Source organism: Musa acuminata, chromosome BXJ2-3 (genome assembly GCF_036884655.1).
Source record: "Musa acuminata AAA Group cultivar baxijiao chromosome BXJ2-3, Cavendish_Baxijiao_AAA, whole genome shotgun sequence".
Taxonomy (NCBI): Eukaryota; Viridiplantae; Streptophyta; class Magnoliopsida; order Zingiberales; family Musaceae; genus Musa; species Musa acuminata.
Window position 1 is genome coordinate 34,229,163 of NC_088340.1, and position 12,339 is coordinate 34,241,501.

Below are 12,339 nucleotides of genomic sequence, written 5' to 3' on the forward strand. Positions count from 1 at the left end.
TTCCTCTTCCAAATGTATCCAGCTAGCTTAAGTCCTCCCCATCCAGAATCCATCAATGATTTGGTAAGCATAGGCCTAAAAGTCTACCCATTAAATATCATTGCTGCAGATGTCATCGTACTCACTGCCAAAGCCTTTAATAGGTTTCCAGATGACGACAGGCGGAGGAATCCTGCACGCTTCAGATACGCAACCGGTACAGGCATCTTTCAGCCACAGCCGACCGACATCAATGAAAGGGAATGCTGGTGGCTCAGTGAAACACAGGGATTTTTTATGATGGAGTAATAAAAAGGCAAAAAGAGGATGATAATATGAAAAATAATAATAATAATCAGACTCACCATTTTGATGTTGCACATTATTTAAGAAAAAAAATTAATTTGTTGATCTAATTTGATGTTTCCATTATAATATCTTAGTTCTTTTTTGTATCCCCCAAGTACAGAACTAAAATAAAAAAAGTTAACAAGGAAAAAAAATCATAATACAGCTAATCTTTTGGTTGTCTTATAAACTTTTTTTCTTTTGCTTGATAGTTTTCTTTTGATTTACTTATTTTCTTTCTTCATTATAAACAATCAAATAAAAGTAAAATATATTTCAGATGTTGTCCCGCAAACATGTTGATGGTTGCCTTTTTCTTATCTTCTAGTATTACATCACACACCCCATGAGAAGGCAAAACAAGTGAGCTTCCTCTCAACCAATTGCAGTAGCTTTTTCCATGTCCCAAGAATTATCATACACTCTTTGAATCCTCTCTCTCTCTCTCATCATCTCTTTGATCTCAGGTTCTCCTTGGGAATGAGTGAGTGAAAGGGATGGGGAGGACTCTGATGAAGTAACTACATGCTCACCTCCATCTTCCTCTTTTTACATATCTCCATTCTGGAGCTCACTCCTTTAGCTGCTTGACTGCTTCTGCAGCTGATTCACATTGTGTTAAATAATTCATGGCGCTTGGTCTGGCCAAGCTTCTAGCTTTGGTGCTCCCAAGTCTTCTCTCCTCTGGCCTCAAGCTTTAATAGTATTCATGGCGTCAGCATTGCACGGCAACCATTAGCTTCTCGAGCAATTTGGTGTTCTCTTGTATCTTTCTTTGATCCCCCTTAAAAATCTCGTCTTTTCGCCGTTCTGATGCTTTTCTTCCTAGTGTCGTTCTTCCCCTTCGTCCTCCTCCTCTCCAAGTCCCTTCCCCTGGAGCCCCTGCCTCAATGGGCAAGTGAGACGAGACTGGTCTCCATCTTGTTGTTCCAGGAAGTGCTATCTTTTCTGGCGCCTTTGCTCGAGAGGTGTAGACCAGTTCGTGCAGGAAATCTTACCCTCCCATCGTCGTTGATGTCTCCCGGGAAGGGGCGAACCCACAGAGTGGAGAATGTAGAGGAGCTGGCGGAGATGTCGGTCTTGGATTTGCCGGAGCTGGCCTTGGACTGCATTCTCGGGCGGTTGTCGCCTGCCGGATTGTGTAACATGGCAGCTGTCTGTAGCTCGTTGAAAGAGAGGTGCAGGAGTGACCATCTCTGGGAGAAGCACATGAAGGAGAAATGGGGGAGAGTGATCGGCAATGCGGCGCGCAGGGAGTGGAAGTTGTATTTAGCTTCGACAAGGGACTCTGCAGTTGGTGCCGCAGACATCAACAGGAGCAAGAAGTGGAACGGGGTGCTCTCTTGTTTGTGGCCTATTTCTTGGCTCAATTTTAGGATTGACAGTGGCAACAAGCACAAGAGCCCTTTGCCTGATGACTCCATCATGTCTTGGTATCGATCACTCGAGAGCGGCAAATTATGGTTCCCAGCTCAGGTTTACAATCGTGAGGTATTGATCAGGACACATGGGAATTTTGATGTTCATTACTATCTGTTTCCTCATGCTTATACATGGGAATTGTAAATATTTCTCGGTTACATATCATTACCTTGTTATAAGGATAGGTTAAGAAGATTTATGTTACATTTGGATTTCCAAGTTGCTAGTAAACATCAATTGTTTACTGATAATGGGATTACTCTATTAAGAGAAAAGGAATACTCTCCATCCTGTTTCATGTCATGGACTTGATCTTCATGTGTTTCTCAAAAGATTTATGGCTTTTCCTATTTTATCTTAAGTTGCTAAGAAATGTAATGCTTCTTCGCAGCATGGGCATGTCGGGTTTATGTTATCTTGCTATGATGCTGAAGTTAGTTATGACTGCAGCACAGACACTTTTCATGCAAGGTATGCATAGACTGGCCTTACTTAAAATGCAAATTTTGGTTCACTCTTTTTGTTAAAGAGAAATTGTGGCATTTGGTATTCTGCATATTAATGAAAATTATCGATAGGAGAAAATTCATTTTAATTTTCCTTCTTTTACTCGCTAAAAGAAAAAAAGTATGCAGGTATCGGCTTATCATATCTGTTGTCCTGAATTTAGGTACCCACCACATGGACGAAGAATGATGATCATGGAGGAGGGAGTGCAGTGGGACAGGCTAAGAGCACCTCCTGTTAATACTCCTGCTTATGATCTTCATATCTCAGACTGCTTGAGTGATTTACGCGCAGGTGATCATATCGAGATTCAGTGGAGAAGAAACAAGGAGTTCCCTTATGGTGAGTGCTTCAGAAACATTGATCGTTCTTTCCAGTCGAAACACATTTATTTAACTCATCTTCTGATGACAATTTTACTCTGGCGGTCAACTATATTTTCATGTTCCATTTAGTTTGATACAGAATCAGTTTCTGAATGTTAAAAAGTGAAATACAGTGAAGATTTTTAGGTGAGCATGTCAACAATGTCTCCTTGCGTTTTGCAGGCTGGTGGTATGGAGTCATAGGTCACTTGGAATCTTGTGATGGAAATGAGCTCCTCTGCCATTGTCATCTGAGTGGTAAGTGTGCTTAAGCTGTTGTTGTTCAGGAAGATCTTATTACTTCCTAGACTTAGGAGAGGAGCAATGCATCATCCATCCTTGAATCAGAAAAATACTGAACATAGTTCTTGACTTTTCATCAAGACTCTGTAAAAGTTTATGGTGTTAAATTATAAGGCTCTTAGGGTGCTTCTCTCTTGTTGGCATCCTTCACAATACATAATCAACAGTGGTTTCTTGACTGCTTTTTCAAGTCGCATAAGTTTGTCTGAGAGTTTTCTTTTCTATGATTATCTTGATCTTTTTTATTATTTCTTCTTTCTTGAAACACTTCCCTTTTCGAGACCACAGAAATGTCACTAATGCTGATTACATTTCATGAACACAATAACTTTTCTTTCAACAAAAAATGTAAACAAACAAGAACCACAACACACCAATTGTTTGTCCTTAATCGATGTCATATCTGCTTGATGCATCTCAATTAACCATTTTTGTTGTCTGCAAATTTTGTACAAGTTACAAAAACAAGGATATCATGCAAGGCTTCCCATCTTCCAGCAACATAAGCCAAGATATATCACAGTGTTCATCATTCAGACTCTAGCAATTTGTTGGATTGTTTCTATCATGATAGATGATCTATCATTATCCAGCGTGGGACTTGAGAATTATGGTGTGGGTAAATGGCTTTTGTCGGCCAAGTTCTTGAATTTTGTCATTCTAGCTGTCAGCCAACCGAAACAAAAACACGAGAATAGTAATTCTTTAAAATTGACTTATAACATTTTCATAATTTAATTCAAGCCTTGTATATTTTTAACTATTCTTCTTAAATTTCAGATAGTCATGATTTTGCTTACAGTCCTACTGGTAGCTTAAGTTTGATGGATCTTTATTTGACGTTTCAGATACTGTTATCTTAGAATTCAACCAGTACACACCTGGTTCAAGGTGGAGACGAGCATCCATTAACCGAAAGGCTCACAGGGAAGAAGGTAATGAAACAGATGGATTTTATGGGGGAATCAGAAAACTCCAAAGCAAAGATGAAATCTCCAAGTGGAGGCAGCTTTGGCCAAAAGATGTTTTGGTATAGAATTTATCGAGTCCTGCTGAAGTATCGGTTCCTGCGTGCCTAACTCGCAACCAAGAACTCTTATGTCCTGCTCCAGATCTATCAACCACATGAAACTTGTTTGGCATTGAAGTTGTTTCTGAACTCACAATGATGACAGATGAATTAGTAGCCAGATAGGTATATTTTTATTTCGCTGATGGGAATCCACAGCTAATTCATGTAACTCTAGGCGCACATTTTAGAACATAAGCAATTAAATGTAGATTACATAATTAGACTTCATCTTTCTTTTGCCGTTTCATGTAACTCTAGGCGCACATTTTCTTTCTTCTTTTTTTTTTTTTTTTTCGTTTGTGGGGTTGTAGGTGAGTTTGATATTGCAGGTCTCTGTTCCAGCAGCAACTCAACAATCTGTTCATTTCATGGAATACTAAATTCTTTGACTGTTGTTATCACCACTTGAAAGCATGCACTTCCATATATCATTCAAGTAGTTTGTTGAGCTGAACTCCATTTCATGCTTCCTTGATCTGAGAAGAAATGAATTGATTGCTCAATCAACTGTTCCCTACTTTATAATCCCCATCATGAACAAAGCAAGCTAGTTAATTAGGTTTATTACAGATTTCATGCACAATTCTAATTGCAATTTACCTACAGGACAACAAGATTGGAGCCTGGAATGACCTACATTTTGTTCTTGATCCTTTGATGATTGGCAGTCCTTTTCATGCAAGAAACAGTACTGTTCAATGCCAGAAGACGAGTCAAATTTGACAGCTCTAACTTGAGGATAAAGATTGGATAGGTTCAAACGGCTGTTCCAACCCATGTTGGCAAATGATCAGTATTTGAGATGTTTGTAGATAGATCACTTCATTTCTTGTTTTCTTGAAGTGTGACAAAGAACAATGGTTGAACACTGAACAAGAACCTAACCACCACAAAAAAATTCGAAGTTCTTATCATCAAAGTGGTGGACTTGTTCAACACCTCATTAAATTTGATATCAAGATTCCAAATCAAACTATATAATTGCAGTGCTTGTCATCAATGCAAGGAGTCTGTACCTGGAAAACAAAAACAGTTTGACACTAATGATTACAATATCTCTCATCACATGCAACAGTGCAAGAATCTTATTGGGAGTGAAAAGGTAGTATTACAGGTTAGGAACCCCATTAGCAGGCTTCAGTTCCCTTCAACCTTCTACAGTTACTGTTCTTATCTGTACATTCCTCTGGACAACATGAATACACAAGTCACCAAAATGGCTGAATGAAGAGCATCTCAAAAAAGATGACAATTTAAAATGAGGCTACTACAATCTTGGTATCGCTGGCTACTCCCTGATTCGTGCACGCATAAATGGTATTCAGTCTACTTTTCTTCAACTCTTTAAGCAATCAGATGCTGCTGCAAAATATCTCCGTGTTTGATGAATGCCACTAAGCTTTTGGAATTGTGCGGGAAGAGAACCCATGAAGAAGTTTGATGAACCCTAAGAGACTGAGTTTTCCATCGGAATGCCTTATCCAGTCCTGGAGAACAACATGAACTGGCACTGATGGACTAAGCCCGAGTTCCTGGTACAAGTGCACGTCTATCAGCTATAACATGATAGTCGTAAAGAATAATATGAGTCAGTACTTAAATTGTTCGAGAAAATGGTTGTCGATGAATTAGGATTTGGATGCACTATAGGAAACAGAGAGGTGGGCGTTCAATGTGAATAAGGTAGGAGAGATATATATTGGTTATCTTTTGCCAGTAGATTCATACCGAAGCAAGTTCCTCAATCATGATAGGTCTGTTCCCATCCTTCTCAAAGAATTCATAACCATTACGAGCATGCTGCTCCCAGGTATCCAGTACTTCCATCTGATGCACACTTATGGCTGCGGCGGCAAATTCTTCGAAATCTAGTTTTCTATATTGGAGAGCACTCACCTAACACCAAAAGAACAGATGACAGAAGAATTATTAGGCTTGTCACTGTACAAAACAATATTCTTAAGCTAATTGAACTGTCATAGAAAAAATACCACGTTTGCAAAATCTAGAACTCTCGAGTCCTTCATTGTATCTGTTGAGTTTCGTGACAAGGCCTGCAAAATGAAGATAAAAATAAAGATTCATGGTAGAAAAAATTGTGTTCATTTCAAAATGTTGGACTAACCGTCTTTAAGTTTTGAAGAGAGATATAACCACTCTTGTTCGGTCCTAACAAAGCAAACTGTTCTTGAAGGTAATAGAGCTGATCTACTGTCAAGGTCTTGGCAAGAGCCTGTCATATACAAAACAATTTATAGATATAGAGAAAAACAGTTCTTTTTTCGTATACCCTTTAGAATGACAGACAGCAAGATGTGGGACGTAGACAAACACATGGAAACTTCGAGAAAAATAAAAATCATGCATTCCAATATAAGCATAAAGAAATATATTAAAAAGAACATATTGAGGTTTATGTACTATTTGCAAGTGTATGTGTAGTGGGTTTTCTTTTGTGGTATCGAATGATATGCACATTTGAATATTTAGATAGAAAACATTTGGACCAGAATGGTACCGATACAGGTCGACATAATGACACTTGGCATGGGTCTGTATAGCTCAGACCAAACAGAATGAGAGATAATGTAGAGGGAAATGGAAGATAGCTGTCACATGCTAGATCGGAGTAGCGAAAATTGCAGCATCCATGTTCCAATTAGTCTTAGACCGGTCAAATCAAAATTAAATTACATGAACATCAAGATATAAGTTTTAATAAAACAACACAGACATTGTTAGGATGACAATTGTCTCAAGCTTGATTCAGTCCAAAATGTGGTAATTAGCCCAGTGAAAGTTTAAAGCCGTATGGGAAATAAGAATTTTTTATAATATTTTAATACAACAGAAAAAGGGAATCTAGTATGTGATGGAGAATGGAATCAAGGCAATTCTACAAATTAAGGTCATAATGATATTTTGGTTTAAGGTGGAATGAAACTAGTTAAATTATATTAAAAAAAATCTACAGACCACGTGACTCGTATCTTGATCCTGTTATCCTCTAAAGCGCACAAAAATGACTAGTCCTGACAGCTCTCTTGAATACTCACGAAGAACATTCTTATATTCTCATCTAACCTTAAGACATGCAAAAGTAGATGTATCTTTTACCTGTACCATTTTCCAGCACTTAGAATTTGGTCCTGTATCTGGTAACTTGTGTAACTTCATCATAATTAACGGCTTGACAAGCACCTAGGTTCCTACCTATGACAGCATAAATTTGGATCACAAGCATGAGACTTCCACAAATCCAAGGTTTGGTAATGTCAATGTACACAGCTTTAACCTTCCACGTAACATGTAAGAATGTAGTTTCCATAATTGGGTACCCTAGTCAACAGCCTTAACCTTCGCTTTAGATGTAAGTTCCTATCGAAGAGATGGAATTCCAAGATTCACTGACTTGATGAATTCTATGTGTCTATCTTGTTAAGTAGATTTCACTCTAATATATTAAATTTGATAATGACTACAAAAATTCATGGTACTCATAAAGGCTTGCTTCTGAATTGTTCAACACATGGTTCATTTATCTTAATAATATGTAGAAACTATTAAACAAACATTAAGATAGTATTATATAATCGATAGAATATGCAAGATACCTTGCTGGTCCAAAATCTACAATACAAAAGAAAAGTTGTCATTTCAAAATAGCCTCATAGAAATGTTATCAATAAAACCTTAGAAACTAAATGGCAGACAACAACGAACGATAAGCATATAGCAATATAAGGCAGGGAAGATAGAAAGTCAGATCTATTTAGTCATTCTCCTCTAAGAAGAGGGAGCATACCCTTAATGCTGATTTCCTTAGAGAAGAAGAACATATATAAGCCTTTACAAGCTTATAGACTATAATATCCTGAGGAATCTTGACTTCTTCAAAATTCCGTAGCCAAGGATGACCTGAGATCAGTAAATCAGATTTCCAGTTATCGATTGGCTAATTCCATTTTGTTGACCATAATAAGGTAACGAGAAACTCACAAAGGGCCTGTGCAGCAGTCATTCTCTTGCGGTAGTCCTTATTCAGCAACTTTTTAACAAAATCTTTGGCTTGAGATGACAGAGAAGGCCATGGAGCTTCATCAAAAGTTGGTTCTGCCTTCAAAACAGCTCGAAATATACCTGACTCCGTGCGGGCCCAAAAAGGGCGGCTTCCGCAGAGTAAAATATATGCAATTACACCAATACTCCACATGTCTGCCTCTGTTCCATAAGATCTATGAAGAACTTCAGGAGCAACATAATATGCACTTCCAACAATATCATTCAATCTCTCGTCTGTAGTATAAGTGATGTTAACATCATTATTGTGCCGACCAAAAAAAGATAAACATTGAAGAAAAGAATTATCAGCTAGCAAGAATCATTTTATTAGACAAACCTGGCTTAACCAAGTCAGACAAGCCAAAATCTATGGCCTTTAAGGTAGACTTCTCATCCTTTGTTGCAAAAAGAAAATTCTATACCAACCAAATAACATGAGTTACCAAGATAATACGAAGCGAGCTCAAACTCTAAACAATAACAAATACATCACGTAACCGTTCTCTGCATATCTTTCACCACACGAATACGAATATTCTTTAAATTTCAGTTTGATGATAGCAACTACCTCTGGCTTGAGATCTCGGTGAACAACACCTTGAAGATGACAGAAAGCTACGACACTCAAAATCTGAACAATGACAGCTTTTGCATCTTCTTCCGAATACTTCCCACCCCTAAAAATTAAAAAAAGATTATTACTAAACAATAATTTGGTCAGAATATGAGGAAGATATCATCTTATCACCAACATCCTTAGAAAATTGACAGATGCAGTTCTAGGTATAGAGGTACCTCGAGAGAATCCTTTCTAGTAATTCACCACCTTTGCATAACCTGTTTCAAGTAAAGTCAACGTTAGAACATTAGAACATTACATATGTCAAGTCAGCATGCCTAAGTAAACTTTTAATTGCTAAATGATCTAATTATTTATGACAATATAAATATCGCTAGTCTAAGTGATAACTTCTTCACTCATAAAATCTAAAACTATTAGTATTGAACAGTTAAACAAATATCAGGAACAACAAATTAAGTCCTCATAAAACTGCTACCCACATATGTCAAAGAAAAAATTTCAGAAATTTAAAGTGCTCATGAAAATTCATCTTCCTGTGGTTTCCACAACCATATGAACAAATTTGTCGGTAAAACTTCAAAGCAACTTGAAAAGCAGCTTGAACTTACTCCATCACAATATACGCATTATCTTCATCCTCATATGCATCGTAGAACTGAACTAGATTCTTATGTCCCGTGAGAGAACGTAATATTCTCACTTCTCTACGCACATCTTCGATAGCAATAGCAGTTGTCATCTGCAAAGTATTTACAGACTCAGAAAATTTGTGTGTCCTATATATATAAATAAATAAATAATATGTATATATATAAATTCAATGGAAGTTAACATTTATTATATATGAAATAAAAGATGCATGATCACCACAGAGCACAAAACATCATGACATATTACTGTATGGTGGTCTATATATGCTTAAAACAAAAAGAATTAATACTTGGCCATTTAATCTGGTAATCTTCAGAAGTGATGTCCTGATCAGACCCCCATGGCGGGTTGCATTTATTATATATATAAGGTTAGATGGGCTTCATACTAGCAACTCAGGCTTAAGCATTCTGCGTTACCGGACCTATCTAGCCAGGTGATAATAGATAGAAAAAAGAATAATTACATCAAATGATTAATATCATTTAGAAAACCAGAAAATAAATATGATGGTGAGTACAACACTTGCTTTTCATTATACATTGTGACCCCCTAATGATATCACTAAGCATTCATGGGCACCTATTAAAATTGATAGCATGAAGCAAACAAGTGTACAGACATGAATTGCACCAAATGAAAAGAAAAGGATCATATGAATCTAGACAGAATCCATTATCATAGTACAAGAATAAAAATTCAAGCATAGTGCATATCAAAGAAAGTCACAAAACAGAAGCAGCACCTTTATGGGTATTTTACAAAGACAATGACAATATGCTATGAAGTTTACAGGGAACCTTTTGACTTATCTCTACACTTGGAAAAGACAGGAAAAGAAAAATGAAATGGGTCGTGTTGACCTTCACATATCAATCAACCAATAGAAAGTACCATGAAAAGGCATGAAACACATGATGTAAGGGTTATGTGAAACATGGCAAGACATATGATGAACTCTACAAAAACGTCGAGGATACAGAAGGTTTCAAACTAGAAGAGAGGATGATAGACACCCATCAACTATCACAAAACACCAACCTTTGCCTTGGGAATGACCTTGACGGCCACCTCCTCTCCCTTCATGTCTCCCTTCTTCGCCTTAGCAGTGCAAGTGTACCCGAAATGCCCACGCCCAACCTCCTCCCCAAGCTCAAATTTTGAGAAGATCTGCTTCAAGAACCCAAAGTTTTTGTCCAATCCCAGCTCGACCTCGCTCCCCTCGGGGATCGATGCCTCGTTTGGCTTAACCGAACCATGCCTACGAGCTAGCAGAGCCTTGATGTGCTTCGCGGGCGACGGAGGAGGGAACGGCCGCTTGAGGAACCGCAGCGGCGTCGACTTCACGCTCGAATTGGCCGGCGAGTCCTTGTAAGAGCTCGGAAGGGGGCTTGGACTGTAGAAGGGGAACTTTGGCTGCTTCGGGGTCCCCGGAACCGCTGCAGGCACCTCAACGCCGGGGACCGGCGGGATCTCTTCTTGTTGGATTTGAGGGCTTTGGATTTGTTTCCCATGGCAGAGTCCCATGGAGACCAAAACCCAGCAAGAGGAAAAGATCCAAACTTCGAAAAGATCGAACCTCGGATTCGAGTTCCAATTTGAAGATCCAAAGAAACGGAACACCTAAAGGTGGAGAAGAGTCGGAAACTGAAGTATCATCATCACTCAGTAGAACATCTCTTCGGAACAAGAACCAGGAATCCAAGCGCACAAAAGACCATGAACCGTGGTGCGTAAAAGATGACTCTGAACAAATCTAACCCCGACGTGACTGCTAGTGCTAAAGCGAAGAGTGAGATTCAAGCAAAAAAGGATTACCGGAGAAGTAACGTGAGGAGGAGGAGGGGGGGAAAAAAGATCAAATTTTTTAGAGTGCTGAGCAGAAAGGAAGAAATACGAGGAAAAAGATTCGATTTTTAGGATTGGAGAGGAAAAAGGAGGAAACTTTCAAATGTACAAGAGGCAGAAATAAGATTTCAATATCCTCAGGAATTGCAAAGGAGAAAGAAGGCGGAAGATGCCGAACAGAGGGTGGGAGAAGAGGGCAGGAATGGCACAAGAGAGAGAACGCGAGGGGGAAAGGAGGCAAAGGAATCCCCCTGCTTTCGCTTTTTCAGCTCTCCTTTGGGGATGGTGGCATCTGTTCTTTGTCATTAGGAAGGAAATGCCTCATCAAACATTACTAGTGTGGGATTATGTCTCACTCACAGCCTGTCCTATTCATCTATTGCTCCCCCTAATTTCCTGTCCACCTTCGGCTTCAGCATTTATGGAAGCTTGACTTGTTCAGGAAGCTTAAGCTTTGGGTTCTACCCACATCAGAGTTTTGATCCTCCTGATCAGGTAAAATCTCTGCTTGCAGGCATATTTACCCTCTTCAAACCTCAGCCTCTCTCTCCAAGGTTTAAGCTTGCTGGTGCCTGATCTGCTCATGAAAGAGGAGCAAATTGGAGACTGTGCTCATTCTCCAAAAACCTAATATTTTGAAAAAAATGAATCACAAAAAAACAAATTCTACATATGTGATGAATGATTGAGGAGGATAAATGTTTGTTGGACTTGCCCAGATTCCAGATCATAAGAATTCCCATATATTTCCAATCTAACTCACACATCATCAAAAGACAACAAGTTTTTATCATGTGGTTGACTGTGGACCCTTTTTGATTGAGCTGCTTCTACTCAGACATCCATATATGAGACTCCTAACAAGTTTAAGATGGATCAACTTCTAAATGAAGTCATATCAGATCTTCAGCACAGAACAGCTCAGAGAACAAGAAATTGGATGAACTCTCCTCATGTGGCCACTCAGCAAGTTCAAATCATGCAAGGAGGTTGAAATTGTGTGATGATTTAGGTAATCATTTGGTTTATAATGTGAGGCTACTGGTTGATGCAATAATTGGGATGCAAACAAAACAATCTCAAGCCTCTCTCAGAATCCAGAGGTTTTCTTGGGTAGCAGAACAGATCATCAAAAAAAAAGATGGTGCCAGTAACCTGGTGGCCTTGGGCAAAGAGAACTTTATGCAGATGGGATTACT

General features: G+C 38.6%; 2 protein-coding genes across 2 annotated transcripts; one reads left to right on the forward strand and one right to left on the reverse strand.

Moving 5' to 3' along the window:
* The first annotated feature begins 636 nt into the window (after positions 1-636).
* Positions 637-4,224, forward strand: LOC135607845 (F-box protein At2g32560-like). Its single transcript, XM_065099984.1, has 6 exons — positions 637-844; positions 931-1,818; positions 2,141-2,220; positions 2,420-2,598; positions 2,805-2,879; positions 3,773-4,224. Exons 2-6 carry the CDS (start codon positions 1,141-1,143, stop codon positions 3,958-3,960), a joined length of 1,200 nt encoding a protein of 399 aa, XP_064956056.1. The 5' UTR covers positions 637-844; positions 931-1,140; the 3' UTR covers positions 3,961-4,224.
* Positions 4,225-5,058: 834 nt separating this feature from the next.
* Positions 5,059-12,263, reverse strand: LOC135607844 (calcium/calmodulin-dependent serine/threonine-protein kinase 1-like). The gene is made up of 11 exons (XM_065099983.1): positions 10,334-12,263; positions 9,250-9,380; positions 8,854-8,895; positions 8,627-8,735; positions 8,396-8,474; positions 7,996-8,292; positions 7,802-7,914; positions 6,122-6,229; positions 5,988-6,050; positions 5,725-5,892; positions 5,059-5,528 (listed from the first exon to the last, which is right to left on the reverse strand). The coding sequence occupies exons 1-11, from the start codon at positions 10,817-10,819 to the stop codon at positions 5,391-5,393; spliced, it is 1,734 nt and encodes a 577-aa protein (XP_064956055.1). The 5' UTR covers positions 10,820-12,263; the 3' UTR covers positions 5,059-5,390.
* Positions 12,264-12,339: the final 76 nt, after the last annotated feature.

Excerpts from the sequence above, each read along its gene's own strand:
- LOC135607845 (XM_065099984.1), top strand. The coding sequence starts at position 1,141 with ATGCTTTTCTTCCTAGTGTCGTTCTTCCCCTTCGTCCTCCTCCTCTCC. Across the intron at positions 2,599-2,804 it reads AAACAAGGAGTTCCCTTATG|GCTGGTGGTATGGAGTCATA; the intron begins GTGAGTGCTTCA and ends TGCGTTTTGCAG. Across the intron at positions 2,880-3,772 it reads CTGCCATTGTCATCTGAGTG|ATACTGTTATCTTAGAATTC; the intron begins GTAAGTGTGCTT and ends TTGACGTTTCAG.
- LOC135607844 (XM_065099983.1), bottom strand. The coding sequence starts at position 10,819 with ATGGGACTCTGCCATGGGAAACAAATCCAAAGCCCTCAAATCCAACAA. Across the intron at positions 8,736-8,853 it reads CTAGAAAGGATTCTCTCGAG|GGGTGGGAAGTATTCGGAAG; the intron begins GTACCTCTATAC and ends TTTAATTTTTAG. Across the intron at positions 5,529-5,724 it reads TGATTGAGGAACTTGCTTCG|GAACTCGGGCTTAGTCCATC; the intron begins GTATGAATCTAC and ends CACTTGTACCAG.